General features: G+C 34.3%; 1 protein-coding gene across 1 annotated transcript in view; it reads right to left on the minus strand.

Annotated features, from left to right (window-relative positions):
• The window catches only part of RSRC1 (arginine and serine rich coiled-coil 1), a 406,629-nt gene that overhangs the window by 154,330 nt on the left and 224,693 nt on the right, over positions 1–27,606 (minus strand). The window contains exon 6 of the mRNA XM_078069970.1: positions 10,176–10,227. Coding sequence (XP_077926096.1) covers positions 10,176–10,227 — 52 coding nt within the window. The remainder of the gene's footprint in view (positions 1–10,175; positions 10,228–27,606) is intronic.

Genomic DNA, 27,606 nt, shown 5'->3' on the forward strand with positions numbered 1-27,606 from the left:
TCTGAAAATAGCAAAACTATAGCAACATAAAGCAGATTAGTGGTTGCTAAGGTCCGAGATGGGGAGAAAAGAACTGACTTCAAAGGAATATAAGGGGCCTTTCTGGAGTAATGTAAATGGTCTTTATCAAAAATTTTGGTGATACTTAACACAATTGTATACATTTGTCAAAACTCATTGAATTTCATACTAAATATTGGGGAATTTTATCATGTTTAAATTAACCTTTCTGACACTTCTATAGGTTTTCTTCATATCTACAGAACAATTCAAAAATAAAGACAAGCCAAAAAAATATTTTTAATTACCTTAAATCCTACTGCCCAGGGACAATAGCCATTACCCAGGATATTTTTCAATGTAACTTTTTGTTCAATTACAACTTTAACTTTTGGTCAAAACTAAAATAGGATCAGATCTTTCACACTGTTCAGAAGCCTCCATTTTTTTCAGTTCCAAAATATATCACAAATATATTTCTGTTCTAATAAATACACTGTGTACATTAAAAAAGAAAAACAGATCATGCTATAATTCTCTCAGTTGTGAATGAACACCAGAATTCTTACTGCATAATGTCTTTTTGTTACCATTAAATATTTCAACATTTGCAAAACTTGTTTTTATTACCATATAACTTAATTTAATTCTCAGGTCTTAGATTCTCTAAGGAATGTATTTTCTAGTTTTGCTAAATAAAATTCAAAGAAACCTTTTATAAAAATAGAACAAAATCTTAACTCTTACGGACAAGACAAAAAATAACAGTTAACATTAAATAAACATTAATGAAAGAACTTTTTGGAAGAGAGAGGATTATTTGTTGATTTGTTACCATCAACTCTTTGTAAATTTGGGGGAAGATGCTGTACTCACACACAAAAAGGGCTACTCTATTTAAACAGTTTTTTTTTTATTATTATTATTATGAAAGAAAAAAGAAACCCCAGGGTCTAAAATGTAATGAGTGATCCTATTAGTTCCACCAGACTAAAATCATACAGTCTACGTATGTGGTCTTTTCAGCCACATCTGTCATGAACCATTTTTACATCACAAAATGCAAAATACTGAGCACTGATTTACTAGATGAGACCTGGGAAAGAATACATCATTTGATTTCCTCCCTAAAAGAAAAACTGGCTCATAAGAAGATAGGTGACAGTTCTTTGCAGAGCATACTCAAAACTTACACATTTCAGAATCAAATCATAATAATCTGGGCAACAAAGAGAAAACCATAATGAAATAGAGGATGAAATAAAATGAAAAACAAAAATCTCAATCATGACTTTCTTAAAATTCAAATATTTTGCTTGGCTAGGAAACATGCATTATTTATTAAAAATTATACTATGTGTAAATGTATAAAAGTGCTCACCACATAGTAGATGCTCAATAAATGGCACTCTTATTAATTTTAAGTACTTCATGAAACACATTTTTATTAAGCATTTTATATACTGATCCGATATTCCTCCTTTCAAAAGCTTTCAGCTACACTAAAATGGCATTTTTACTTACTATAAAATGTACTGTATAGAAGAGTTTTGAATTATTTCTTTGACTTATCTGAAATCTGCATTAATCACTTTTTGGTAAATTTCTTTACATAGTGTTATTTTACCCTTATCAAAAAAAAAAAAAATCCAAAAACCAGACCTATAATTTCCCTTATAGGAAAAGGTTAGCTATCATCCCAAATTTTTTAATGGCTTAAATTAAGAAATATTAAAGGGTGATTAATAAAAAAGCTCATTATATAATTCTGCTTTAGATAAATTATTTACAATGATTCTAAAACCACTGAAAAAAACCCAGCACACTTGATATATAAACAAACATCCAAATCTTATACACTTGTCAGTCTTTCAATAATGAAGTCTGGGGAAAAATAAATTCACAGACACCCAAGTGAATTGGCAACTGTAAGTGACAGAAGCCCTTCTAAATCCTCTGTTTACACTGAGGATTAGTGGACTAGATTTTGAGTTGCAAACTGAACAGTCCATGGTCAAGGGAACCTGCTCCCTGTCAGCCCGCAGGGCATAAGGACAAAGCATGGTCCTGGTAGGAAGTGACCCATAAACGTATTCCTACCCAGGATTTATACAAAGCCAGTCTGCCTCACAGAAACTCCATATGACCATTAACTGGCCTGCATGGCCTGCCAGGAGGCCTAATTACAGGTCTACAGAGCCCAATAACAAAAGCTGAAGGGCTTTAGCCTAGGGATGATCTGCTTTATACTGACTTGAGAGAGTCCATATAGAGGACCCCAAAGAAAGAGGTTTAGCTTTAAAATTCTCCCCAGAGATCCAGCATTGTACTCGAGTCTAGAAAGCCCACATGCAACATACTTCAGCTAGGCTTAAACATACCACCCTCTCAAAATTAACATTCAACTACTGTCTGCTTAACATCTGCTCAAACATGGCAAGTTGCTGTGATATTGTTAAGACTCTAGCTGATAGCTTTCTTCTTACTAAATATTATTAAGGATAAATAATAGTCATTCAAATATAAATGTGTAACTGATGCTAAACAAGTAACATACTTTTTAAATGCAATTTACTTCATGATTCTCTTTAGGAAGCACTACTTTATCTTTTTGAATTAACACAGAGCCAAAAACCATGTTCATTACTGGAAATTGGAAGTTAAATTAACATTATCAATTTGATTTCACATAAAAGCTATTAAATTTTAGGTACAATTCCTAAAATTTGCAGAAACCATGTTTGATGAAAAAAAGGTTTAACCAATGCTCAAGTCAATTAAACTAATTAAAGTTTTATTCATTTGTTTCTTTTAAAAAGCACTATTCTTAATTCTTGATAACTTCTTCTGTTTATGTATGCTGGTAGGAGGGGAATGTTTTGCTCAATGTCTCTTCCTTAATTACCTCATCACTATGGTGATGCCATAAAAAACTATTCCTACTCGCTAATAATTATAGAACACTTGGTTACATGTTAGGTGCTGTTCTAAACACTTTATTACATTAAATTATTTAGTTCTCATAAAAACTCTAAAGGTACCTATTTTCCCATTTCATAAATGAAAAAACTGAAGTTCAGCAGGCTTTAACATCTCTCTCCCATGGTTTTATGAGTAAATAATGGAGCTGGGAATGGCACCCAGGCCATCTGACTTGAGAATTTAACCACCATACTATATTGTCTTTGGTATCAATTGCTAACATTTACTGAATACTTACTATGTACCAGGTACTGTTCTAAGTGTTTTACAAATGTTAACTCATTTAAACTCTGTTAACAACCAACCCATTAGTTATGTACTATTAATATCTCAATTTTATAGTTGAAGAAACTAAAAGAGACTACTTACAAAGTTAGCTAGGGAGGCTGAGTATGAATCTAGACTGCCAACCTACTATCAAGAAGAAGCCTACACGGGGAAAAAAGAAGTCTGAAACTACTTATTTTATGAAATGGAAATTAACTTTTCAATCACTTGCTCAGTTTTTTAGGTCTGCCCCACATGAAAGCTTTTCTCACAATAATCAGCCTATTTCTTGGAGCCACAGATCAGTGAACAGAAACCTATAGAGCAAAATCTCTGTTGGCTTTAAATCAGGGTAGCAGAATGGTTTTCTATGCTCCCCGGAAACAGTTCAACATTATTGTGGCAATCTCCTTTGTAATTCTCAGAATCACAAATATTTACAGTTAGAATGGACTTTAGAAAAGTACTGAGACTTCTAAGATCGCATGGCTATGAAGAGAAAGGGTTAGGAATAGGTTTCCAGGTACTTAATGGGTAACTGAGAGAATAAAATCTAAATTTAACATGCAGCAGAAGAACTGGGATGGAATGAGGCACTTACGGCTTATTCCTAAGCAGAGCTCCTTGCCTGGACATAGTGTGAACATGTGTGTAACTCATCTGTGTTTCACAGTACTTAACCAGCTTCTATCTCAGCAAGGGTAACTGAAATGTTAAGTCCCTAGTGAGGCTGAAGATCAAAACACTGTTGATCATAAAATGTTACCAGGATTTTTCAAAATTATCAGAAATTTTGCTATTATGAACACTCTAATAGTTAAGGAAAAAAACATTTTTTTTCTGGCTCAAACTTTAATAATTTTTTATTATCAATCAGAAAAACTCATTTCAGAATCAAAGGCTTGCTTGAGGATAGAAATTATTTTATTGTAGGGTAACTATAGCACTATACCTAACAAAACAAAGTATGTATTTGGTAATATTTTCTATCATCCTTCTTTCTGCCCAACATAACTCAGGGATTTAAACTATGGATAGAAATAGCTCAGGAGTCAGAAATCATGGGATTTGGGTCCTGGTTCTGCCACTTACTAGCTATGTGGCCTTTTACAAACCACTTATGCTTTCAGGATATTTGTAAAATGGAGTTAATTAGCTACCCATGCTGTGATGTGAGTCAAATGATAAAAGATTTATGAATGTACTTTAAAAACTACAAAGCAAAACAAAAAGGTTGTAGACATTATTTAGAAAATGAAATATTACACAAAAATTTTATGATAAAGGTTATTTACCATTCATGCACTAAAGGAAATTTCTATTTTTTCTTATAACATTAGAAACAGAATTTTAAAGGTTGCATGTGTCAATAATTCTATTAAAAGTAAAATATTAAAAAGATTTTAGAGAAAAATGTGTTTTAAAACCATGTTGTAAGAAGGGTCATCTCTTCATACTGATGAAAAATATTTACATTTTAGAAAAATCTCTCCTCTAAATTCTTCTTCAAACCTATGCATACATATGGCATAAGATTATACTGTGTTTTTGCACAAAACCCCAATGTTTGGACTTCTGCTAACATGTCAAACAAACAACAGTGAAAGCAAAAGTGATGGAGACAAGTCTTTTAAGTAAACTTACTATCTTCCTTCTTCCTCCTGTGTGATATTCATGTTTCATTATCTTTTCTGTTATGCACTACCTTAAAGTTTAAGATTAAAAAGTCAGATTATTGACCAATATCTTCTACTTTAGAAGCCAGAGAATTTTTTTGTGTATCCATTTTAAATGAATCAGTGGTTAAAATGAGCATACCACCATTTAAAAGGTTTAATTTTCAGTTATGTCCAGATTGTTTCTTCACAATGACTTGTTCAGCAAAGATTAATACCTGGATTCTTATTTGGCATAGTACCACTCTCTATAGATACTGTTAAAACTCCTGGGAAAGACTTAGAAGTTTTAGCTCTGGTTCCTGGCCATCATGTTTATTATTTCATTGGGAAAATAAGTTCAACACTCATGAAATAATTAAATATTAGTATCAGCTATATGTGAGTAAATATCAGCATAAATGGTATGTGCAGGAAAGGACAGAAAGAATTCAAAAAAGAAGAGAAAAGATTATGTGCTGGAATGGTCACGAAAGTCATGTGGAAATATTATTTGAGATTTGTTTTGAAGTGTTTAGAGGTGGGAAGAGGAAGGAAGAAGTCATTTCTAGAAGAGAGAAAATCATGAGCAAAGATCCATAGGTAGAAAAGAACAAGTAACTCAAAGAATAATGAGAAGAAGCTCAGAAATGAATTCTAATAAATGCAGAAGAATGAGTAACTCAAAGAATAATGAGAAGTTCAGAAATGAATTCTAATAAATATAGAAAAATCTGTGGATCCACCTACCGAACATTGGAACCTTAAGCATAGAAGTGCAAAATTAATTTTGTAAGAAACTGAGGGCCAGTGACTAATTTTGAGCCAAAATAGTAGCATGACCAAATGGTGGCTGAAAAAGAACCATCTAGCAGTGGTAATCACAAAAAGCAATATGGAAATAAACATTTTCTGGAGTCTACCATTCACCAGGCTCTGGGGTAGACATTTCACATATTATACTTATCTTCACAAAAATCCTATAAAGTAGTTATAATCTTGCCCCTTTTCAAATGAGTAAATTATGGTACAGAGAAGTTCCCAAAGCTAAATACTTTCAAATAGGTAATTTAAATGTGTGACATGGTTTAGCTGAAATAGTAGGGGACTATCCTCCTACATTGCTGATGAAAATGTAATATCGCTCAGACACTGGAAAAGTTTGGTGAATTACCAAATGACCCCACAATTACACTTCTAGGTATATACCACCCAAAATTACAAAATAGGTACCCAAACAAGTACATGTATATGCATGTTGATAGCAACATTTACTCACAACAGTCAGAAGGTGGAAGTAACCCAAATTTCCATCAATATATGAATGGATAAATAAATGGTGTACATACAGACAATGGAATATTATCAGCCATAAAAAGAAATAAAATACTGATACATGCTGCAATGTGGCTGTACCTCCAAAACATTATGCTAAGTACAGAAGCCAGACACACAAGGTCACACATTGTATGATTCCATTATATATATCCAGAATAGATAAATCCACAGAAACAGAGGGCAGATTGGTGGTTGCAGGGGGTCCAGGGAGTGAAGATAAACTGCTTCATAGGTAAGAGGTTTTACTTTGGAGTGATGGAAATGTTTTGGAACTAGAGAGAGGTGATAGTTATACAGCACTGTGAATGTATTTAATGCCACTGGTTTGTTCACTTTAAACAGTAACGATTGATTTTATATTATGTGAATTTCACCTCAACAAATTACTTTTTAAAAAATAGAGAACTATAGTAAACTAGAAAATATATACATTTGTCATGTTCCATTTTTTAAAAATACCTCTGTTTTGGCTAACCAATAAACATCAAGGTCACAAAGAGTAAGTAGTGTAAGTAGGCTTAGAACCCGTCCACTTTTCACTACCATCTCCAGAGAAGAGAACTGAAGCAAGAGAAGGAACTGAAGCAAGCAATTAGGAAGTCACAGATTAACCTTTGGGTGAAATGATTGGCATCTAGACTAAGGAGATGGCAGTGGGAAAGATAATAAAGGGCTAAATATAAAAAACACTTCAAAATAAGATCATTTATTCTAGGTGAATCATTGCCTCTTAAGAAGTCAAAGATAAAAATTTCAAAGTTTTGCATCTTAATAAATGGGAGAATGGTAAAAGCATTTTTAAAACGGAAAGGAAAAGAAAGCATGGCACAAAGCGTTAATAGGATTTACTCAATATCATAGTAAGCCATTAGCTGAGGTTACAACTTAAAGATTCTGTCTTACAAATTTATACAATTCTGCAACCTTCTGTGTCCTGTTGCCATTTGAAAACAACAGAAAAGCAATCTTAGATATAACCTTAACTTCACATCACCTTTGAGTTAAAAGTTAAACAAGAGACATGAATTTTGGTTTCAATTGTAATTTAGTAATGAACATGAAAAAAGATGCTATCTAAATCTGAAGATTTAGCATAACAAAGTATAAATATGTAAATTTAATGTATAAAAATATGATCATAACAAATACAATAAAATCTATGACTTCAAATTCATGTTTGGTATAATATGCATGATACCCTACAATTACATTTTGCTTAATGTTATTTCACTCATACACGTCTTTCAAAATCATACCACTAATAATTGTTGCCAAATGTTCTAAATATATTTTAATTCCAAACCAATAACATCATTAACATTCACTCATAAATCAATAACAATGCAATGGTTACATATAAAACTTTCTTCTGGGACCTGAAGTTAGAATAAAGGACTAAGTAGCTTCAGGATTTCTTTATATAGAAACCCTATCTACCAGATTATAGTAACTATAAAGCTGAAATAAATCCTGTCTCAAGAATCTTAACATACAGCCTTAAGTCTTTCCTTGTACTCAATTTTAAGGCCCCAAAGTCAAGGATGTTTTCCCTGAGAACCCAAGTAAACTTCCTCCAATGTGACAAAATGGGTGCTACCAGACCTTCCTATACAGGTACCTCAATCATAGGAGTAGGCTAGACTTTAATAGCAAGACTTCCAGACTAAGCTCAAGTTCATCTTATTCCCCCTTCCTTTATTTGTTTTTAATAATACCATGAACACCTTGTATTCTTCACTGAAAGAGATCTAGAACTTTGAGAATAAATTCTGTATTTGCTTATATCCTACTCCCCTATCCATCCACCTACTTCTCTCCAAGTCCACACGTTCTCATTACACTTGATCTTAGCCAAAAGGCCGAGAAGCGATCCACACGTTCTCATTAAAAGCAGTACTGGATGTTTTCCAAAGGGGTGTAATATGTTATGTCATATTATAAAGCAATATATTCATGGAATTGGCATCAAAAGTGAAGTCTTGGTAAAAATGTTTAATCAGTGGAAATGTAAAGTAGCACAGTCCTTTTGCAAAACAATTTAGCAAAAATGCATAAAAAGTCACTCTAAATGTTAATACCCTCTAACCTCATAAATTCATTTCTATAGTAATCAATTCCAAGAAAATAATGTAAAATATAAAAAACATAATTTGTAACAGGATATATATCACAGTGTAACTGATAAGAGGGAAATGCTGGGGACAACATGTTAAATAAAGAAGAAAATTATTAAGTAAATAATGCTACATGTAGCTAAGGTCTGTCCTTTGCTTATCCAGCTAATGTAAGTTTTCTAATTTGTAAAATTGTCATAATAATTTGAATGCATCTCAAATTCACAGAACCTAGCTCTTTATCCATAACAGAATTTAGAAAGTTAAATTAAAATATGAGGGGTGACAGCTGGGACCAATATAAGCAAGTTATATACTATGAGGTTTGGAGTGTCAGATCTGTTTTATAATATGCTTCAAAATCATATTAAAAGATAAAGATAACTGTATAAAACTATGAAATGAAATTCTTTATAGTTATAATAATGGAAACAAATATTTTCCGAACTAAGCACCATAAAAATTTTCTTTAAGAGTTTGTCCATACTCAAATTATGAACTGGAAATAATTTTTCAAAGCAAAATGCTACTAAAGAATCAATGTACTTTATGTAAATGATAGAGAATCATATTAACTAGTTTATCTTACGGTATATTTGAGTCAAAATATGAAAAACCTGATAGCAAGCAAAACTGTAATACTATGTAGAAATTGTAATTTCTACATAATTAAAGATAAAATGAGTAATAGTAATACATAAAATATAATGACTTCTAAAGAAATATGGAGTGGTATAGAGACTCACAGTCAAAATATTTATCAATTTTTATCCCTTTATTTTCTGTTAGTGTTTATGAAGCTAGTATATCATTTACACTGGTGCTCCCAATCTTTAAACTGTGGACACTCTTGGTAGGAGTTAATCCAAGAAATCCTTGAATCAATATGCACATATGTATTTTCCCAACCAATGAAACTAAAAATACAACTACTATCATCTGGTAGTCCGAAATTACTTTTGATGTTGAAATAGAATTCTCACTTTCCAATTGGAAATTATGGACTCTTTACAGATCTTTAAAAAGTAAATAATTTTAAGAAATATGTACTACTTTGGCATTATTATTCTAACCCTCCCTCATGCTTAACCTTAACAACTTATTTAAATAAGTTACATATATTTTGAAGAGCACATTAAGATTCAAAGTAAAATATCAGTACTTAGAAAAGATAACATTGATCTTTCACGTTTTTTGAAAAGGTAAAATATTTAATGTCTACATAAATCTGGGCATTATATGTAAAATCAAAGTCACTGCATTACTGTATCATTGAAAAACAAAACATACGGTATTTTAAGGTTAGATGGTACCCAGAACAGTCCAATGAGTTAGTCCAATGCAATTGGAGAAATTACTATATTATATATTACATTTACCTTGTTTCCTTTAGAACAATGAAAACGTGATTTAAACTCACACTTTATACAAAAGTTAAGCCAAAATAGATCATATATGGTCTTAAATGCAAAAGTATAAAACTTTTAGAAGAAAATATAGGAGGAGATTTTTATGATGTGATGTGGGGTTAGGTAAAGAATTCTTAAATATACCACCAAAAGCAAAGTCAATAAATTGGACTTTATCAAAACTGAAACTAAAATTGAAGCCAATTTTATAAATAAAAAGGTAAAGAATGACTTTTTAGCATTATACTGTAGCAATAAATATTTCCTATAAAATATGGCCATACATATAACCTAAATTTCATAAATTTGTGAAGCTATATGAAAATAGGTGTTTTTTTTTTCTTTGACCCACCTGTAAGCATGTTAAGATTTATTTAGTACTTTTTCATTTAAATAAATTATGCACTTACCAGCAGCTTCAAGAACCAGCTGTAGTCTGGCTTTGGCCTGTTCAGCTGGTGGCTAAAAATCAACCATAAAAGACATTTACAGGTCAGTTTTAATAAAGAGAGCTTTAAATTAATGTATTATTATGCAAATATCAGAAAATTTAGAGGACTTTATCTTATCAAGCTTAATATCCATTCACATCTTAACAAAATTCCATCACAGCAGCTCTACTAATCTACTCTCACCACAGTAATCAAATCACACTTTTCATTAATATGATGCAAGAATGAATTTCTTTCATTTTTTTACTGGAAAAGGTTTTGTTTACTATCCAACATCAATCAGCAATAGCCTAAATCAGCACCTAAATCAGTACCAATCAGCAATAGCTTAAAAACTGCAATTTAATAATGAGGCAAAACCCACATTGTTAATATATTTAACAACGTATTATCAAGTTCTGTTGTTTTTTTTGCATTTGGAACGGTGTAAAGTGATCTATTAGAATTTAAGTGGCAATTTGACATCCAATACTTCAGGCAAGTCGTACCCTAAAACCAAGTATTTTCTGCTTTCCTAACTATTTGCAAGGGGCAGCTGTGATGAAGATAGGACACAATGTGAGTTACGTGCTTTCAATTCCTACTAACAGTCCTAAAATTGTTTTCTCAAAGAACCTTGATTCAATACACTTGATAATGTTGAAATTAAACTACTTTCCTACCAGTGACCTTATTCTGAGATTTTCGGATAATGTGTTGATGGTATCCAAGCCATAAGCCACAACCATGGATTGTATCAAAGTTACGGATTTTTATGAAAGATTTGTTAAAAACTCTTTTTAACACTTAAGACTGTACTTCACTATACATTTATAAAGATGTCAGCAAGTGACTAAATAGCCTCATGTTTCAATATGATACCATCATTTGAGAATTAACATTTTATAAGATATATTTTAATATTTCTCTGTGAAAAAATGGTTTGAATGAAAGAATTAAATAACTGGATATAGAAAGAAGATGTACAAGAAAGGTTTAAGAATTTGAGTGGTGCTTCTGAATAAACTGTAAGAAACAGGATGGAAGAGTAGTAGTTAAGACAGGAAGAAAGACAGGGAGAGTCTTTCCTATCCTAGAACAAGGGTTAACAAACCATGGCCCTAGACTGGTGACCTGGTTTTGTAAACACGTTTTATTGGAACAGCCATTCCCATTTGTTTACGTACTGTCTGTGGGTGCTTTGTGCTCAGTCCAACCACAGCAGAGTCAATTTTTTGTGGCAGGAAACTTCTGGCCAGCAAAGCCTAAAATATTTACTATCTGGACCTTTCAGGAAACATTTGCAGATCTTGCCATAGAAGACAGAGAAACTCAGAAGAATTTGAAACAGTGGTGTTGAGGAGAGGAGATCTGCACTTTCTAGCGATACACTTGAGGATGAACTGAAAGAAATGTGACTGGAGATGAGGAGCTCAGTCAGAAAGCAATTAAAGAATTCCAGGTAAGAGATGATGAGGGCCTTAGGTGGAGCAGTGGTGGTAAGGTTGGACAGGAAGAACTAGATTTCAGAAATAATTACTTTGTAACATGAAAGAACTGACTGACAGAAGGAGGAGTTGACAAACTTAGTACTTTACATTAGGTTTATAGAGAAAATGTACACAAGCACTTTATAAAGTTACAAAGTACTGAAAATATGTAACCTCAAGTTAAGATATCACAGCAAAATATCAATAGAAGACTGACATCTACTGAATACAACCTCTCTAAGAGTTATAAACTAAACTGCCTATGGGGGCCAAGCAGTAATATAAACATTTATGATGATAAAAGGCAAATGACACTTGGCCTCAGTATCAGGGAGCACAGTGAGGGTGCAGAACAGTGAGCACGTGGCCTAGGTCAAGGGAGCAGCTGAGACTCGGCACCAACTCACCGTTGTCATACAGAAATGCAAACTCAGGGTTACGACATTTCTTGATTTTTCATGAGACTTTAAGTTTCCATAAAGACCAATACTGCTTGGGACAAACAGTACTTCTAAGAGCCAGGTTCAATCCCCAAACAGACAATTTGTGACCTCTGCCAATTACTTAACACACACAGTAGAAACATGATACTTTGTGCAATATTACATCACTAGAATGGCATGAAGGAAATGATATTCTGACTAGCAGGTCCCAAACAAGCTAAGAATTATGAAGCATACATTTCAGAGTGTCTTAGGAAGTCCTTTGATAGAAAAATGTTAAGACACTTTACTGGTTAAGATATTTCATGGCAAAGTTTCATGCATTTCATTAGGAAGATTATTTTAACAATTAAATATTTAAGACATAGAAAAATACGCAGGATGATGAGTATCCACATCCAAAAAACAACAACAAAACCCCCCCAAAACCCAAACAGTATTGTTAAAGTCTCCTACCCTACAAAATCCCCCTCCGTGGCAGCTCCTACCCTCCTCCATTTATAACCACTGTCTTGAAAATATGGTAATTCCCATTCCTAAAGAAAGACGATTGGTGTTTCTGATAAAAACACCTGTTAAGACATATTTATATGTTCATTAATTTCTCTAACAATCTATAATATAGGATTCATATTCAAAGATAAAGAAAACCAGAGCAGTTTAGTAACTTGCCTCTACTAGTAAATGACTGAAATTAAAGACCTTCTGACTCCAAATTTCAGGATCCTTCTAGCTAAATCACTAGGACAGTCATGAAGTCAAAGCAATTAATTCCATAGATATAAAAGCGTAAGGATGAGTTTTTAATTCTGTTCAAAAGAAAAATCTGTCCAAAATCATACATTTGTCCTAGCAGATGAAATATGATGACATTCTAAATATATGTGCCTATACAAATATAACTTGCTAAATTTTAGCAATGCAGGGGAGAACTTCAACTATGGGGAAAAATACATTGTTGGACTTGCCAGACTTTTAAAATTTGTATTTTATAAATATTGGTACTCTTATAAATATTTAAGTCATTTTTCAAGCATTTTTCTTGGATCGGGTATCAAATGTGAATGTTCTCTCATTTGTAAATATGTTCATTTGTAAATATCTTTCTTTTACCCTTACTAGTGAATAAGTTGAATGGATATGGGACTGCAGTCTCTTACTATCACTCACCTGCCTCTCAGATTCTTTCCAAGGGCTACCCTACACTGATGCAACCTTGAATTTGTCCCAGAAGAAGGAAAGCATCACAACAGGTCTCATGGCTGAGAACCTCCAGGTGCCATCTACCTATCTGCATCGACAGCTGCTTGGCTCCGAAGTAGATGAGTTGGGAGTTGGGAGCAGGAAAGAGGCAGTCTGATTTCTGTTGCCATCATTCTATTTGCTATCTATAGTTACTTTTTAAGAAAAGATTAAGGAGAAAGAAGAAACAGGATATAGAGCTAAAAGAACAACTTATACTAATCCATTTTTAGTTACGTATCACCATACTAACTGGCTTAGAATGAAATTACCTTTAAGGGCTCGAGTGCCAAAATTTCTAATGCTTTAGCTATTTTAATGTGTATTACACTTCAGGGATTAGTATGAATTCCACCTAAAACTGGTAAATGGTACTAATGTTATTCAGAACCAGAAATTAAACCTTATTCAATAAATAAGAATATAATACCAAATAGAAATGCATGTAATACAATTTCTTAATATAAGAATTGTAAAATGAGGACACAATTAAGAACACAATGTCACAATTATATTGTGTGAAGCAAACTTATGGATAAAAAAATTATATTCCATTAAAAAATAATTTTCCTTACATCAAAATTAGTAGTGCATAATTAAACAAATATCACCAAAACTGAATTATAGAGACTATAACTGTTGTCCCCTCAAAAAAATTTAGCATTAACATTAAACAGAACAGTAAGAACAGTATGAACTTATACTAGAAGTCTTTAAAGGCTATATTAAAGTTAAAACATTATTATGTTATATGGTATGATATCCAAAAAAGTAAATTAGTAGATAATGTATCATAATTTTAACTCACTTAAAGAAAACTGTACTTCTGCTAGAAATTCTTATCATATAGGTCTTAAAATTTCTAAATTAATAGTGGTCTTCTGGCTGGGGGAGAAGGGACTGGTAGTCTTTCTATTGCCATGGGTTTTCCAGAGCTGCTCTGCTCCCTTCCTTCCCCTTGGTAGCCAGTATACTTACTGAACTCCATTTGTAAGCCCTAGTGTTATAGAAGAGTAAGAAGAAACAAATGCTCCTAAGATGAAACTAAAATATAAGTCAGTCTCCTAATGGCTTGTGGAGGTGACTCTCTTCAATGTCGAGACTTGTTCCCTTAACTTCGGATTTACTCTTATTTGTTCAGTCCCCCGAGTTCTTTATAAATAGACAGCATGTCTAGAATCTTGAAAGAGTGCCAAAGCTAACATTCAAAACCAGCACAATCTTTGGAGCCACAACTACATACATGAAAATCGAGAAGCAAGCCTATCCTTATATAAACCAGTTTATACGCTAAACTATTTAAACTCTTTGTTCACCCTTCTCATTTCCATTCATGTTCAGCTAGGTCCCTGAAACCCTGGCCACCACTGTGGAAATCCTGGGAGTTGATGAAACAAGAGCCATTTCAGCTGCCAACAACACTTTTGGGGATTGTTAAGAACAGGGAAGTAGGAAGTCTGAAAAAAAGACTGTGGCTGAGCTAAAAGAGCACTCCAACTTGGAAAATAAATTAAATTAGCAACATTATGCAAAATCAAAGTTAAGATTGGATTAAATAGTTTTCAGCTCTCTCATTTTCAAATAATCATACGCTCTTTTTATACAAAAAATGTATAGAGAGAGGATCCTGGAAAGATGGTAAATATATGCTTAATTTTTTAAGAAATTACCAAACTGTTTCCAAAGTAGTTTTATATTCCCACAAGCAGTGTATAAGAGTTTCAGTTGCTCCACATCCTAGTCATGACTTAGTATAATCAACCTTTTTAATTTTAAAATTCTAAAGTGGTTTTAAGCTCATTGTGGTTTTAATCAATGTTTCCCTAATAATTAATGCTGGTGACCACCTTTTCATGTACTCCTTATCGGTAATTTTCTTTGGAAAAACGGATGTTCAAATTTTTTGCCAAATTTTCATTGGATTGTTTTCTTTTTTTATTTTAATTAATTAATTTTCTCTAAGATTTTATTAAAATTCAAGTTAGCATATAGTGTAGTATTAGTTTCAGGAGTAGAACCTAGTGATTCATCACTTACCTATAACATCCAGTGCTCATCACAAGTGCCCTCCTTAATGCCCATCACCCATTTAGCCCATCCCCTCATCCACCTCCCTCCATCAACCCTGTTTGTTCTCTAGTTAAGTTTTTTACGGTTTGCCTCTCTGTTTTTATATTATTTTATTTTTACTTCCCGTCCACTCCCCTATGTTCATCTGTTTTGTTTCTTAAATTCTACATATGAGTGAAATCATATGGCATATGTCTTTCTCTGACTTATTTCACTTAGCATAATACACCCTCTTCCATCCACATCATTGCAAATGGCAAGATTTCATTGTTTTCAATGGATGAGTAAAATCCATTGTATACACATACACATCTTCTTTACTACTCATCAGTGGATGGACATTTGGCTTTTTCCATACTTTGCCCTATTGTTATAGTGCTGCTATAAACACTGGAATAAACAATGGAAACATTTGAATCAGTATTTTTGTTGGACTGTTTTCTTATTGAGCTTTCAGAGTTCTTAATTATAGTGAAAGTAATTTTTCATACATGAGGTTTGCATATTATTTATATATACACACACACAAACTAAATTATATATTTATGTTTAGTTTCTGAATAAAGCTCTCCACCCCCATTGAGTGGCTTGTTTTTCATTGTCTTAAGATAATCTTTCAAAGAAGTGAAAGTTCTTGATTTTCATGAAGTCCAATTCATCAATTTCTTCTTTTATGAATCATGCTTTTGTGGTGTTATATATAAGAAATCTTTACCTAACCACAATTGATAAAGATCTGTCCTATGTTTATACCTAGAAGTTTTATAGTTTAATTAATTTCTATGTAGTGCAACATTGAAAAACCTTAAAAATTTTTTTGATATATTGCTATGCAATTGTTTTAGCACCATTTGTGGAAAAGAATTATTTTCCATGCATTTGTCTTTGTACCTTTGTTAAAAATCAATTGGATATATATATATGTATGTATCTCTCTACTTTTAGACTACCTGTCCCATTGATCTATTCTCCAGTCTTTTTTTTTTTTTTTTAAGATTTTATTTACTTGTTAGAGAGAGAGAGAGCACAAGCAGGGGGAGCGGCAGGCAGAGGGAGAGGGAGAAGCAGGCTCCCCACTGAGCAGGGAGCCCGATGCAGGGTTCGATCCCAGGACCCTGGGATCATGACCTGAGCCGAAGGCAGACGCTTAACCGACTGAACCACCCAGGTGTGCCAATCTATTTGTCAGTCTTAATACCAATACCACACTGTCTTGATTACTATAGTTTCATATTAGCTCTTGAAATCAGGTAGAATAAATTCTCCAACTTTTTTTTTACATTTTCAAAGTAGTTTTGGCTCTTCTAGCTCTTTTGCATCTCCTATTTCAGAATAAGCTTATCAATTTGTACGCCCCTCCCCCCCCCAAAAAAAACCCTGCTAGGATTTTGCATGGGATTGCACTGAATCTACATGCCAATTAGGAAGAAAAGACATCTTACTTAACAGTTACTTAACAATATTAAGTTCAGCCTGGTACATTCTTTTCCATCATTTTTGCCTCTTGGCTTTATATCTGCAGTGTGTGTGTGTGTGTGTGTGTGTGTGTGTGTGTGTGTGTGTGTGTGTGTGTGTGTGTGTGTGTGTGTGTGTTTAATAGGCAGCACACAGTTGGATCTTGTTTTTTATAAATATTTATTTAAATTCAATTAGCCAAAATATAGTACATCATTAGTTTTTGATGCAGTGTTCAATGATTCATTAGTTGCATATAACACCCAGTGCTCATCACATCACATGCCCTCCCTAATGTCCATCACCCAGCTATCCCTTTCCCCTACCCACCTCCCCTTCAGCAACCCTCAATTTGTCTCCCAGAGTCAAGAGTCTGTCATGGTTTGTCTCCCTCTCTGACTTCCTCCCATTCAGTTTCCCTCCCCTCCCCTATGATCCTCTGTGCTATTTCTTATGTTCCACATATGAGTGAAACCATATGATAATTGTCTTTCTCTGATTGACTTATTTCACTTAGCATAATACCCTCCAGTTCCATCCATGTCAATGTAAATGGTGGGTATTCATCCTTTCTGATGGCTGAGTAATATTCCATTGTATATATTTTTTTTAAGATTTATTTATTTGAGAGCGAGCAAGCAAGTGCGAGTGGGGGGAGGGGCAGAGGGATAGAATCTCAAGCAGACTCCCCGCTGAGCAGAGCCCAAAGCAGCCTGATCTCAGGACCCTGAGATCCTGACCTAAGCCAAAATCAGAGAGTCAGGTGCTTAGCCAACTGAGACACCCAGGAGCCCCTGGATCCTGCTTTTTTAAGCAATCTGAAAAACTCTGACTTTTACTTGGCATGTCTGGACCAATTTACACTTAATGTAATTATTATTCTACTACATGCTATTTGTTTTCTGTTTGTCCCATCTCTTCTTTGTCCCCTTTTTCTTTTTATGCCTTCTCCTAGATAGAGCATTTTTATAATTCCATTTTATATTCTTTGTTGGCTTATTAGCTGAAACTCTTCTTGTGTTATTTTGGTTGTTCCTTTAGAGTTTACAATATACATCTTTAATTTATCACTCTATCTTTATTATATTACTGCATATATACTATAAAAACCTTACAATAAACATTTACATTTCTCCCCTCCCAGCCTCTGTATTATTACTGTCATTGCTGTCATATATTGTTATAAACTCTATAATACACTGTGTTGTTTTAAACAGTTATCTTTTAAAGAGTTCTATTTACTCATGTAATTACCATTCCCAGTGCTCTCTATTCTTTATTCTTTTATGTCAACCCAGTATCTGAAAAGGCTTCCTTTAGCCATTTCTTATAGTCCAGGAGTTTTGGTGATAAATTTTTTCCATTTTTGTGTGTCTTAAAAAAAGTCTTCATTTTGGCCTTCATTTTTGAAAGATATTCTTCCTGGAAGAATTCCAGGCTTATTAAATTTTTCTACCATTATTTTAAAGTTGTTCCTTTACTGTCTTGTACTTTGCATTGTCTCCCATGAGAAATCTGCTTTCATAGCTATCTCTGTTCCCTCATACATAATGAGTATTATTTTTCTCTTATATATTAACAATTAGTATTTATTTTTACTCTTTTGCTTTTAAGATTTTCTTCTCATACCTGGTTTCAAGCAATCTGATTATGATATGGCTTGGTGTGGTTTTCTTCATACTTCTTGTGCTTGGGGCTTGTTCAGCTTCTTAAAACTGCTTGTAGTTTTTATCAAATTTGGAGATATTTTGGTCATTATTTCTTCAATTATATTATTCTGTTGCCCCTATTCATACCTTTCCTTTCAGGATTCCAGTCACATGTTATATTGTGTATTTGGCTGCCTAATGTTGTTACCACAGTTCACAAATGCTCTTTTTTGTTTTTGTTTTTGTTTTTGTTTCCTCTCTGGTTCCATTTTGGATAGTTTCTTTTGATATGTCGTTTAGTTTATTAATCCATATTCTGCAGTGTATCGTCTATTAATATCATCCAGTATATCTTTCACCTCAGACATTTCATATCCAGAATTTTGACTGCTTTTATAGCTTTCATGTCTCTACTTAATATGTTCAGTTTTTTTAGTAGCTCTCTAACCATATGCAATATAGTTAAAATAGTTCTATTAATGTACTCATCAACTAATTCTAGGTTGGTTTCAACTGATTGATTTTTGTCTCTATTATATGTTACATTTTCTTGATCTTTTTGGATGCATGGTACTTTTGGAAAAAATGTCAGACATCATGATTTTATTTTGTTGTATGCTGGGTATTTTTGTATTCCTATAGTCTTGGTCTTTGTTACAGGACACAGTTAAATTACTTGGAAGGAGTCTGATCCTTTCAGTTCCCACTTTGTTAGGCGGCACCAGAACAGCTTTACGTCTGTCATTAATTCTTCCCCACCATTAAGACTTCTTTAGTACTTGATCAGAAGCACCACGAATGATGAGGTTTTCCACACTGCGTGTTGGGAGGTGACACTGTTCCCAACTCCGTGTAGTGGCAGGCAATTTCTTCTAATCACTTCAAATAGTTCTTTTCCAAGCCTTGGATACTTTCCTCACATACATGTACTAATGAATAGTCTGCTGAATACCTGAAGGAAATCCTCTGCAGATATTCTGTAGCTTACTCCTCTCTGGTAACCTGTCCTGTGATTTCTAGGGGCTTTGGCCTCTGTGGTATCACAGCTCCATCTTCTCAACTCAAGGAGACTACCAGGTTCTGCCTGAGTCATCCCCTCCTGTGGTGTGACCTGGAAACTTTCTCTAGGCCTCAAGCTGAAGCAATTGAAGGGCACACCTCATTTTTCCCCCACCTCTCGGAATCACTGTCCTTCATGTTTTACGTCATTGTCTTGAGAGTTGTTTTCTCTAAAAATTTGTCCAGTTTTTTAGTTGTTTAGGTGGGAGTATAAATCTGATCCCTGTTTCTTCCTCTTCACTGGAATAGAAAGCCTATTAATTCTTTTAATACTGATACAACTTCGTGAGGTAAAGTTACTTGTTCAAAGTCACACAGCCATGTTTCTAATGAATGTTAATAAAAATGTATAAACTCCCCTTCTCTGAACAACATCTAGTTCCTCTTCCGGGCTAATCTGTTTTTTCAAAGCTCAACTTAAGAGGCATCATCTCCTGAAAACCTCATCAGTTTCAGCTTATTTTCTCCCTAGCCCTTTATGATGGTTACAACTCTCTGCTCTATGTTCCTGTAAACCCTGGGAACACATGTATCAGCACATTTTCAGTATATTTACTGATTTTGTTGCCTATCTTTCCTTCTTTGAAGGCTATCAGCTTCTTGAAGACAATAACTGTCATACATCTTTGTATCATTAGCACCTAGGATAGTGCCTGGAATATACTCATATTTGAAATAAACTTGCTTGTAAATTTTTAAATCCTCATAAATGTATACACATTAATTTTGAAACATTAATTTCATTGAATTCTATCTATTAGGAAGAATTTACCTAATTCAAATAGCTGAATGTTTGAGAGGATGATAATGGTATTGGGGAAATTAAAACAACCATGAAATCTGCATATATTTTTAACAAACTTATTTGATAACAGAGTGGCATTCTCAAAGTGATCACATGTTCCAAATATATAAGTGTTAACTTCTGTGTGCCATATCCTTGCCAGCCAACATGACAGACATTCCTAAGAAAGCATAAGCTTTCTGAAAAAAAACCTAACATCCTTTTGAAAAAATAATTATTTATTGTATGCTTATAACATTCCAGACCCTGTGCTAAGCACGTTATATATATCTCACTTAACAAAATTCTCATAACAGTCCTGACAAGGCAGGTACATTTAATGCTATTTTTTAGATGAAGAATAAATTACCTTAAGTCACAAAGATGGTAAGGTGGCAGAACTTGAATTTTAACCCAGATCACAAAATCTATGTTCTTAATAACACTATACTGCCTCTCAGCTTGAGATCCATTTGATTATTAACTTTTAAGGGGAAAAAAAAAGAGATAAATCTAATCATTTTTAATTGCCAGAAAAGATTGTACAAAGTTAAAACTAAATTTTCTTTAGTCTTTCGGATGCTACCATTAATGATCTTAAAGGTTGTGAGTGCCATCTAAAAAGCTCATTTGAATCAAGCTTTTCCAGATGAGTAACTTTTAAAATATTAAACATATTTGCAGTATAGGTACTGTGCTGCTTCCTTTAAAGTAAATGCAATCTCACTATGACAGAAACACATTATCAACAGCTTATCATATTTCTGGCTACATTTCATTTTAACAGTTACTATAATTCTATCTCTTAAGATCAAGGTCTAAGCTAGAAATATTACAAGTAGCTCAAAAGTAGATTTATCTTACCTCTGAAAGTTAGCACCATGTTGGTTTAAACAAAGACCCAAGAAGAAATGAAAAGAATTAAGCCAACAACAAATAGTCCATTCTCAATAGCAAATTCATCTTAGAGCTTTATCAAACATTTTCTCTAAACAGCTTTAGGGTTTGCAAAAAAAGTTATTTAACAGTTACTTTCTTTATTAAAAATCAGAGAAGGATGCCATTTTATAGATCCATTTTATAGATGAAGACGCTAAAGAGGTAAATATGAACCTAAGGGGGGCGCCTGGGTGGCTCAGTCGTTAAGCGTCTGCCTTCGGCCCAGGTCATGATCCCGGGGTCCTGGGATCGAGTCCCACATCGGGCTCCCTGCTCGGCGGGAAGCCTGCTTCTCCCTCTCCCACTCCCCCTGCTTACATTCCCTCTCTCACTGTGTCTCTCTCTGTCAAATAAATAAATAAAATCTTTAAAAAAAAAAAAAAAATATGAACCTAAGGTACAACATCTTTAAGGACCTGTGTAAGAAACCCTTATTCATAACTCAATACTACTATTTACAAAACGGTGTTGCTCATTTACTACACAAATACACAGCCATGCTTATTTGTTTATAAACTGTCTATGGCTACAAGTGGCAGGGCTGAGTAGTTGTGGCAGAGATCATATGGCCCACAAAGCCTAAAATATTTATCTGGCTCTTTATAGAAAAGGCTGACCACCAATCTAGACAACTATAGCTGTATCCTTTCCACTTAACTTTTCCATCCTAAGCACAGCTGAAGTTATCTTCACAAAGCAAGGTTCTAAATTACTGCTTAAAAAAGACCTCTGTGACTCTCCATTGCTTCTACATTAAGCATAAATGTTTCACTTTAATTTTTAATTGCCATCAATAATTTCCCAAGCTTATTCTTTTATCCTTATTTTTCAACCATTTCTGCACTCACACCCAATATTTCAGCAATACACAGACTCTCACTATTTCTCAACCATGTCCTGCATTTTCCTCCCAGTGCTTTCACTCACGCACAACCCTCTACCTGGAATTTCTATTCCCGTGTATCCTTAGTCTCAGCAATGGAGAGTCACAGAGGTCTTTTTTAATATGCTGAAATGCCACCATCTTTGTACAACCCCACGTAGCTGGAAGGATACGCTATGGCCTATTTAACCACCCATACAGCACTCAAGATCTTTGTGAGAATGCTACAGACTACCTCTCTTCGTTCAAAATAAGTGCCCTCTCTCCTCTTTAATTTCCTTCACTCCCGCTCCAGCTATGAAGCCTCTCCACCTAAACCACCTTTTAACAGCACTTAAGAAGGCCCACATTTAGAAAGGAAGTAGCTTTATATGAAAGCTAAGTAGATGAAGTAGAAATGTTCTCCCCTCTGTGGAGCCAAGGTAGGTAGGGAGATAGGGGAAAAAGTCTGACTAATTTAATATAAGTTTGGAAGCATAAAAAAGACAGAAAATGGAAGAAACAACAAACCCAAATAATCATTCATTTGTATTGGCTACACAATTGTGCCACCGAGTAGAAATGTTTACTTAACATTTCCCTGTAAAGAATTGAGACTTTTTTTTTTTGGACAGCTGAACCAAGAGATTCTCCCATGGAAGGAAGAAATTAGGGCTTTTTATATGCATCAGTTATTTATATGTTAGGTCTCTCAGAAATTCCAAAATAAGTCTATGCAAAACAAATTATTTTTAGTAATATTCTAGACATGGCATTGAGGTTAAAGTAAAATTTGACTCAATAATACAGTTGTCTATATTTTAAAGGGCAAAGCACAAATAACTTTGAAGTTTCCTAAATTTTTTCAAAATGAATGTGTGGTAACATACAAGGATAAACATTTATATGTTTCTAAATTCTGTTTTATTACCTTCTCTTTTTTAGCACCTTCATAGCCACCTACTTTTGCTATCTCAATTTTAAGTATCAGCATATCTTTTAGTCCATAAATATTAACATTTTAGGATGCGGTAGGAGACATTATTTTAAACAATTACATAAATGTCTTTCCTGATCCTTGTAGGATATGGTTTAGAATAATACTTTCTATATTTTAAATCCTTTGTAGTATTGCAACAGCAATTTTTTAAAAGATTTTTCTTAGTTTTTATTTATTGTCAGAGACAGAGAGAGAGAGGGAGGGAAGGAGGGAGGGCGCACAAGCAGGGGGAGCGGCAGGCAGAGGGAGAAGCAGTTTCCCTGCTAAGCAAGGAGGCCAATGCGGGACTCGATCTCAGGACCCCGGGATCATGACCTGAGCTGAAGGCAGATGCTTAACTGACTGAGCCACCCAGGCGTCCCATGACAGCAATTTTTAAGAAACTTATTTCCTGTGACTACGTTTCTTTCTGCTTTTTGACTCTGTCTCTCTTCCTCTGTATCATCTCATGACTGCTAGGAAGGGAGTGGTGTTCTCTGCAGCAGCAATCATCTGCAATAATCTACCCATCCATCTTTGCTTTACTAATCTGACATAAGTTTTTAACTCTTTTGATAAAATCTTTCTGTTTTATTCCAAGTTATACTTTCTATCTTTGAATGCAGTCACTTTACTTTGCCTCTAGAGGATCTTCCAAAATTATTTCTTTGAAGCATTTTCATCACTAAAAAGATAAGAGGTAAAAGTACTAGAAAGTTTTTAAAACAGGTTTTCTCCTCAAAAACATTCATCCATTTACAATTGCACCAAAAGCCATAAGATACCTAGGAATAAACCTAACCAAAGAGGTAAAAGATCTGTACTCTAAAAACTACAGAACACTTATGAAAGAAATTAAGGAAGACGCAAAGAAATGGAAAAACATTCCATGCTCATGGACTGGAAGAACAAATATTGTTAAAATGTCTATGCTACCCAAAGCCATCTACACATTCAATGCAATCCTTATCAAAATACCGCCAGCATTTTTCACAGAGCTGGAACAAACAATCCTAAAAATTGTATGGAACCAGAAAAGACCCTGAATAGCCAGAGGAATGTTGAAAAAGAAAAGCAAAGCTCACAATTCCGGACTTCAAGCTCTATTACAAAGCTGTCATCATCAAGACAGTATGGTACTGGCACAAAAACAGACACATAGATCAATGGAACAGAATAGAGAGCCCAGAAATGGACCCTCAACTCTATGGTCAACTCATCTTCAACAAAGCAGGGAAGACTATCCAATGGAAAAAAGACAGTCTCTTCAACACATGGTGTTGGGAAAATTGGACAGCCACATGCAGAAGAATGAAACTGGACCATTTCCTTACACCATACACAAGAATAGATTCAAAATGGATGAAAGACCTAAATGTGAGACAGAATCCATCAAAATCCTAGAGGAGAACACAGGCAGCAACCTCTGTGACCTCGGCCACAGCAACTTTTTGCTAGACACATTGCCAAAGGCAAGGGAAGCAAGGGCAAAAATGAACTATTAGGACTTCATCAAGATAAAAAACTTTTGCATAGCAAAGTCGACAAAACCAAAAGACAACTGACAGAATAGGAGAAGATACTTGCGAATGACATATCAGGTAAAGGGCTAGTATCCAAAATCTATAAAGAATTTATCAAACTCAATGCCCAAAGAACAAATAATCCAATCAAGAAATGGTCAGGAGACATGAACAGACTTTTCTCCAAAGAAGACATCCAAATGGCCAACAGACACATGAAAAAATGCTCATTATCACTTGGCATCAGGGAAATACAAATCAAAACCACAATGAGATACCACCTCACACCAGTCAGAATGGCTAAAATTAACAAGTCAGGAAATGACAGATGTTGGCAGGGATGCGGAGAAAGGGGAACCCTCCTACACTGTTGGTGGGAATGCAAGCTGGTGTAGCCACTCTGGAAAACAGTATGGAGGTTCCTCAAAAAGTTGAAAACAGAGCTATCCTATGACCCAGCAACTGCACTACTAGGTATCTACCCCAAAGGTATAAGTGTAGTGATCTGAAGGGGCACCTGCACCCCAATGTTTATAGTGGCAATGTCCACAATAGCCAAAGTATGGAAAGAGCCCAGATGTCCATCCACTGATGAATGGATAAGGAAGAGGCTGAGTGTGTGTGTGTGTGTGTTGTGTGTGTGTGTTGTGTACAGGGGGAGCGGCAGGCAGAGGGAGAAGCAGTTTCCCTGCTAAGCAAGGAGGCCAATGCGGGACTCGATCTCAGGACCCCGGGATCATGACCTGAGCTGAAGGCAGATGCTTAACTGACTGAGCCACCCAGGCGTCCCATGACAGCAATTTTTAAGAAACTTATTTCCTGTGACTACGTTTCTTTCTGCTTTCTGTTGTGTGTTGTGTGTGTACACACACACAACACACAACACACACACACACAGGAATATTACTCAGCCATCAAAAAGAATGAAATCTTGTCATCTGCAATGACGTGGATGGAACTAGAGGCATTATGGTTAAGCGAAATAAATTAGAGAATGACAAATATCATAGGATTTTACTTATATGTGGAATTTAAGAAACAAAACAGATGAACATAGGGGAAGGGAAGGAAAAATAAAATAAGATAAAAACAGAGAGGGAGGCAAACCATAAGAGACTCTTAACTATAAGAAACAAATGTGAGGATTGCTGGATGGGAGGAGAGTGGGGGGGGGGATGGGGTAATTGGGTGATGGGAATTAAGGAGGGTACTTGATGTAATAAGCACTGGGTATTATATGCAACTGGTGAATCACTAAATTCTACCCCTGAAACTAAAAAAAGTACAGAATCATTTTTTTTTTTAAAGATTTTATTCATTTATTTGAGAGAAAGAGCATGAGCAGGGGGAGGGGCAAAGGGAGAAGGAGGAGTAGACTCGCCACTAAGCACAGAGCCTGATGACACAGGGCTCAGTCCCAGGACCCTGAGATCATGACCTGAGCCAAAGTCAGACACTTACTGGACTAAGCCACCCAGGTGCCCCCAGAATCATTTTTACAATATTGTAACCCTACTGTGCATACTACTTTGAAGCCTATTATTTTCACATAAGATATTATAATTTGTCATTCTTTTAAATCATGAATTTAAAAAATACAAACCATGGATGTACTTAATTTTAAGCTATTATTAATTGGACATTTGCTTTTAAAATTTCATGGCTATATATAATCTTTTGATCAATTTTTAATAAATGAATATTTGGGGAAAAAACATTCATTAAATATCCAGTTGTCTGAAACACTGCTCAAAATGGGTAATGATACAAAATAAACCTATATAAAGTAAAATAAATATTTGTATTTCTATAAACAAGTTGTAGAAAATAATTTGATTTGAATGATTTACTAAGAGATTTTCTAAATGGAATAGCTGCAATCAGGGTATGTTTCACATGTTCCCAACAATTTTATATGGGCAAAAGAAAAAAAGACAAAAGGGAAAAGACCGGGTGTCAGAAGAACTGAGCCTTGACTGTGTAACCTCCAAGAGCTTTAGTTTCCTCATCCATGTAAGCATGCTTATCAAAACTTTTTTGAAAAATATAAACATATGCCCAAAAGGAGAATGGTTAAATTATGGTCCAACCCCATGATGGAAGCAGCACAGTAATCAATTTTTATATTTATTTATTTATTTGAGAGAGAGTGAGAAAGCGCAAGAGCACACAAGCAGGCGGGGGGGGGGGGGGGGCAGGGCAGAGGGAGAGAGAGATCTCCAGCAGACTTCTACAACCCTGAGATCATAACCCAAGATGAAACCAAGAGTTGGAGGACTGAGCCACCCAGGTGCCCTCAATTTTTTTTAATGATTTAAAGACATTATTTAACATAGGCAAATACTAAAATCATATTTTTGTAAGACTACAAAACTATATACAGAAAATGACTCGGATTTGTAAAAAAATTTAAAATTTAAAAATAAAATGTATATCCTAGAAAGAACTAAAAACAATATGGCAAAATGGTAACAATAGTTATTTTCTTCTCTAGCCCTAATCCTATGTTTTCCAAGTTGGATTTTGTTGGGTGGACCAGGGAAAATGGGTATTATGACAAAAGGAAAAATCTTTAAAGATAAAAAAAATTAAAACTTTTTAAAGACTATTAAATTTTTTTACAGTTCAATATAAAGTATGTCTATGTCATGCATTTTAAGGTACTAAAGTTTGCTGTAAAAACTGCAAGAACTATTTAAGTTTTCCCTATAATCTGACATTTGACACCCATTCTTACTACTACCATAAGGTTAAAGACATATTTTGTTAAGAGGTAAATTTTATAATGGATAAATGTAATGGCCTTTTGCCTCAGGAGACCTGTAATCAGTAATTTGCTTAAGTAATAAATGACAATAATGTAGACAGTCAAATACTGATTTTTTAGTTGACATTAATCTAATCACAAAACTGCT

Source organism: Halichoerus grypus, chromosome 1 (genome assembly GCF_964656455.1).
Source record: "Halichoerus grypus chromosome 1, mHalGry1.hap1.1, whole genome shotgun sequence".
Classification (NCBI taxonomy): domain Eukaryota; kingdom Metazoa; phylum Chordata; class Mammalia; order Carnivora; family Phocidae; genus Halichoerus; species Halichoerus grypus.